Below are 1,219 nucleotides of genomic sequence, written 5' to 3' on the forward strand. Positions count from 1 at the left end.
TTTAATACAAGTAGAATTAAAACAAAGTTTCCATGAGACAAAACATAAAAAACACAACCTCAGTGATTTTAATGAAGTTTGATTCCACAGTTGGTTCTAGATGTTACTTTGTGTGATTAATTTTAAAGGTAACTTTTGTATTTTTATCTTGACAGTTTCCTTTGTTATTGGTAAAGCAAAGGTGGCGCCATTTTAAGACGACCCAGTGACCTTGGGATTACCCAATTAGAGGTTGCGTACAAGATAATGTTGAGAGTTTTAACTTTTCATCTCCTCGGCTGGTTTGGTCACATGAGCTGCAGAATAACAGACAAACTTTTAAGAATATTTTCAGTGGCAGGTAAGATGGCAGGTGAAACCAGAAATGTCTCAACTGTTTGCTACATGAACAGGTAAACAGTAAGGAATATTTTTAGCAGAGAACATCCGTCCCCGTTTTTCATCAGCTTGAATCTCTGAGCTCATAAAGGCCTTATTGTGTTCCTATGGCAAGAAAATCTATTAGAAGTTGTTTATTCACAGTGCAATAATCATTCTTAATCAAACTAAATGACATTTACCTATAGCATGCTAAGTGTTTTACTCTACTCACAAATTTATAGTGATTCTATGACTGTTTTAATTTATAATTCAAGAGTCAAAGGTAAATTTCCATCTTGATGGACAAAATAGTTTTATGTTCTTTTCCTATATGTGACAGAATGGATGTTAGAAATAATTACACCCATCCTTTTTTATTTAAATTAAAGACTTCTGTTTGACTATAAATTATTTTAAAGCTGCACTTCTATTCAGACTGAGGGATTAATTAAGCTGTAGTTACAGCAGTTAGCCACCAGTTGGCGTACAGAAGAACGAGGTGAGCACTTCTCACTCAACACAGGCGCTCGCTGTCGAAGTCCTGCGTTCAGACTGAAAATGTGTGCTCTCTCGAATTATGACAAAAAAAATTCTCTTACGCCCCCTTCATTTCCGGAGTGCAATGGTCCCGTTTCCAAATATGGTATTGATCTGTCATGTGATCTCTTACTGGTTGCTGCAGATGAATCATCAGAGGCAAACAGGATTAAGTGCGGATGACAGATGTCTGGTGTTCACTGCTGCTGCTGGGCTTTTTCTGTATTTTTACAGGTTAGTGGTCAACCAAACACTCAGAAATGTTCCCTCAAATTGTAGTTAAACTGTGCGGATGTTAGAGAAATGTCATAATGTAATTTAT

At 36.3% G+C, this 1,219-nt stretch overlaps 1 protein-coding gene across 1 annotated transcript in view; it reads left to right on the forward strand.

Moving 5' to 3' along the window:
* The first annotated feature begins 1,041 nt into the window (after nucleotides 1-1,041).
* Nucleotides 1,042-1,219, forward strand: part of LOC106956934 (N-acylneuraminate cytidylyltransferase-like) — a 14,188-nt gene continuing 14,010 nt past the window's right edge. The window contains exon 1 of the mRNA XM_015048048.1: nucleotides 1,042-1,131. Within this exon, the coding sequence (XP_014903534.1) occupies nucleotides 1,077-1,131 (55 nt within the window). The 5' untranslated portion in view covers nucleotides 1,042-1,076. The remainder of the gene's footprint in view (nucleotides 1,132-1,219) is intronic.

Source organism: Poecilia latipinna, unplaced genomic scaffold, assembly GCF_001443285.1.
Source record: "Poecilia latipinna isolate Pla-1442-1.1 unplaced genomic scaffold, P_latipinna-1.0 Scaffold858, whole genome shotgun sequence".
NCBI lineage: Eukaryota > Metazoa > Chordata > Actinopteri > Cyprinodontiformes > Poeciliidae > Poecilia > Poecilia latipinna.